Here is a 3,433-nt window from a genome sequence, read left to right on the forward strand (position 1 = left end):
TGTTCCTGTATAAGTGTAAAGTTTAGTTTGGCTTGGGCTTTTGTATTTGGAACTATTGTTTGTCTGTTTTTTATTGTTTCAATTGTTTAGTCTTACTAGGAATTAATTTAGGAATTAGGGTAGCTACAATAAGGAAAATCTGATGTTTCTCCCAATTTCCCTGAGTAAAACATATTCTTTCTATTTAATGATTGAATGGGAACATAAGGAAAAATATACTGTTTCAATAAGTAACGAAAACAAAAGTAGCAATGAAACAAAGTCTACCTTTTGATAGAGTTCCTGAATTGAGGGAGAAAGGTCACTATTGTGGAGGACCTCTTAGATGGGGTGGACTCAGAGAAAGGGTGTGTATGGTTGGATATTTTGGTCACGCTCAACTGATTTGGTTGTCATAAAAGGAGAAAGAAACCTCAGAAAGGCCTTAGATACCCTCTTCTCTTTTCAGGAGCTGCTTCCAACAAAGAGTCTCTGATCCCTATCCACCCAAATCCTCTTAGACAGAGATAGAAGCATCAAGATCTGACCATGACTGGAAACCAGGATCAGGAGCAATTAGTTGAGCAAGAAGTGAAGAAGTTTCAGGTGGTAGTCGACCTGTACTACAAATACCGGAACAGCCTGGGTTGGGGCCTGATGACTGTTCTGACAATAGGGGCAGAGAGCATCTTCTCCAACGTTGTGTTCAAGTGTCCCTGCAATGCCACCTGGAACACATCCTATGGTATGGTCTTCCTGTTGGTGCCAACACTGGTCCTCTCCATCCTAGGCTTTATGATGAGAGGACCCAATGAGCGCCTGCTGGACTCCTGTACAAAATGTTGCTCATCTGGTTTCATGGATATTTGCCTCTTTTGCTGGAGCTTGACTTGGACTAGCCTTCTTTGGCCACTCATGTGGATAGCCATGGCACTGGTCGAGGGCACCTTCACTGAGTGTGCCAGCAGTGGGACTGTCTCAACTGCAGAAAGCCTATGCTCCAAAATCTTTGCCAGTAGCACCAAGGATTATGAGAACTGCGTTAATGAATTGCCGCTGGTGCCCTGCAACAAAGCCACGGTGTCTGAAGTGCAAGACCTCCTGAAAGTACTCAAGGCCCAATCACAGGTCAGGAACTAGGATTGGATAATGTGGGGGAGGTTTGGAGAAGGTGTCTTCTACAGGGTGGATTGGGTAAGGGAGGAATCCTTTAATTTCTCTGATCTTATGATCCAGAAGACAAATTAGATTGGCCATTGTTTTAACTGAGGCAAAAGGTAAATACTAAAATAAAACAGCAAAAAGAAGCAAAAATATTCACAGATCAGGCATCTAACTCAGCTCCAAATACACTGCTGGGTCCGTTGCCTCCTTCTACATCATACTCTTCACATCTCGTAGCCATCCTTTACTTTAGAGTAACATCAGTGAGACAAGGCAAGTTGTCTGTTGAATCAGAAGTAGGCAGAATTGCTATAGCAAACTGTGTCTGCCTAGCTCTCAAACCACCACTCCAAAAGCTTTTGTCTTTAAAAAAAAAAAAAAACAGAGTTGACGGGTTGGAGACATAGCACAGTGGGTAGGGTGTTTACCTTGCATACAGCTGACCTGGGTTCGATTCCCAGCATCCATATGGTCCCCCGAGCACCACCAAGAGTGATTCCTGAGTGCATGAGTCAGGAGTAGTAACCCCTATGCATTGGCAGGTGTGACCCTCCACTCTCCCTCCACAAAAAAAAAAGTTACTTTGTTTCATTTATTAACTGAATTCTTGTTTCACAGTTTTTGGAAATTCCAATTTTAAGTTCTGGAGGAAGGACACAGAAGCTTCATGCTTGAGTATTGATGTGGACTGAATATGACTGACTTAATCATACAAAGCTGCTGCAGAGAAATGTTCTAGTGGTCATTGCTTTTTCTTTCTAGGGATTAAGACATAAAACTATTGAAAATTCACTGCATGAGAGTAATTCAAATTTTATATCCTGATTTCTAAGTTTCTCATAACAATGTAACTAAACTGCTATTTTGATGTGTTTTCAGGTGACTGGCTGGATCCTGGTATTAGTGATTATTCTCATCTTTCTCATTAATGCTGTTGTTAAATATGTATGTCCTACTAACACTTTTAAAGAGGAGCATTTTCGTTACATCTATAAACAAAGGGAAAATGATATATTCCAAATTCAAGCCATAGAACATGCATCCAAATTAGCCAAAGAGAATGTTCAACATTTCTTCAACCAACAGTCTGAAAATTCAAGTAAAATGCATTTACCAAATACTGAAGAATGGAAGACAATTTCGTCATCCCAAACTTCTGATAAGTATTATAGCCCTCTGCACGAATATGTTGAAAAACATAAAAACGTTTCTCAAACACAATCTTAAGACTTCTGATCTTAGCTTTATAAATTTGTGTTATTTGACCACAAATGATGACTTGATATTATTAATAAATTAAAAAGAGAGATTTTGAGTTATTGTTTTATTTAAAGGGTAAATATTTTCATGGCTTGTGATTATTTGGGTAGGGGGGAAGGGTAAGAAGAGAGAGCTGCACTTGGCTGTACTCAAGGCTTTCTTTTGGCTCTGTTCAGGGATCACTTGGGTGATACTTGGAAATGTTTTATGTGGTGTCAGAGACCAAAACAATATTGGTTGTGTACAAGTCAAGAGCCTCCATCCCTGTACAATCACTAAACAATCTCACTAGCCAGTTTATGACTGATTTTTTTTAATTTGTCTTCCCAATTGTAGAAATTATTTTACAACTGAAATAAAAATTTTAAAAATTACCTCTTTATAACATTTATTATTTTTAAATTAAATAAGTTATTCATAGTAACAGATTAAAATTAGATTTACAAAATTATTGATTAGGAAATAAGAAAATCTGATCATGCAGCTCCAGTTACAAGTTTACATATGACTCTGAACTCCTTAACATGATTTCTCTTTAGATTCAGTTACCTGTGATCAACCTCAGTCTGGAAATGTTATAGTAAGATTTTGAGTGATAAAGACAACACAATCTAGTTCTAATTTTTCACTAACTTGTGGTACTTTTCACTAAACAATAATTCCACTTTAAACAAAAAATTCAGTGGCAAAAACAATGAAACAACTATTGTACATCAAACTTTTTAGGTTCACTTTCTTGAGACAACACCTTGTTTGGAATTTTAAGATATAGACTTTTTAGACTCTGATATTTGTTTACTGACTTAAATAATTTTAATAATATAAATAATTTAAGTGAGTAAATAAAATACAAAATTAGCATTTCTGATAGTACCATTCAATTTCCATTTTATTGGTTTACTTTCACTTTCTATTACACAATCTTTACAGATTAAGGCAAACTGTGATCCTTAATTATATCAGTGAGAATGCCAAAGGAGAAGAAAGAGGGGGACTACAGATAAGGACATTAGACAACGATTTTTGACAA

At 37.1% G+C, this 3,433-nt stretch overlaps 1 protein-coding gene across 1 annotated transcript; it reads left to right on the top strand.

Annotated features, from left to right (window-relative positions):
• The first annotated feature begins 528 nt into the window (after positions 1-528).
• LOC130033666 (calcium homeostasis modulator protein 6-like) lies at positions 529-2,370 on the top strand. Its single transcript, XM_056125459.1, has 2 exons — positions 529-1,107; positions 2,023-2,370. The coding sequence occupies exons 1-2, from the start codon at positions 529-531 to the stop codon at positions 2,368-2,370; spliced, it is 927 nt and encodes a 308-aa protein (XP_055981434.1).
• The last annotated feature ends 1,063 nt before the right edge of the window (positions 2,371-3,433 follow it).

Source organism: Sorex fumeus, unplaced genomic scaffold, assembly GCF_029834395.1.
Source record: "Sorex fumeus unplaced genomic scaffold, SorFum_2.1 ptg000054l, whole genome shotgun sequence".
Taxonomy (NCBI): Eukaryota; Metazoa; Chordata; class Mammalia; order Eulipotyphla; family Soricidae; genus Sorex; species Sorex fumeus.

Coding starts and splice junctions, on each gene's coding strand:
- LOC130033666 (XM_056125459.1), top strand. CDS start 529: ATGACTGGAAACCAGGATCAGGAGCAATTAGTTGAGCAAGAAGTGAAG. Junction 1,108..2,022: donor TACTCAAGGCCCAATCACAG/GTCAGGAACTAG, acceptor ATGTGTTTTCAG/GTGACTGGCTGGATCCTGGT.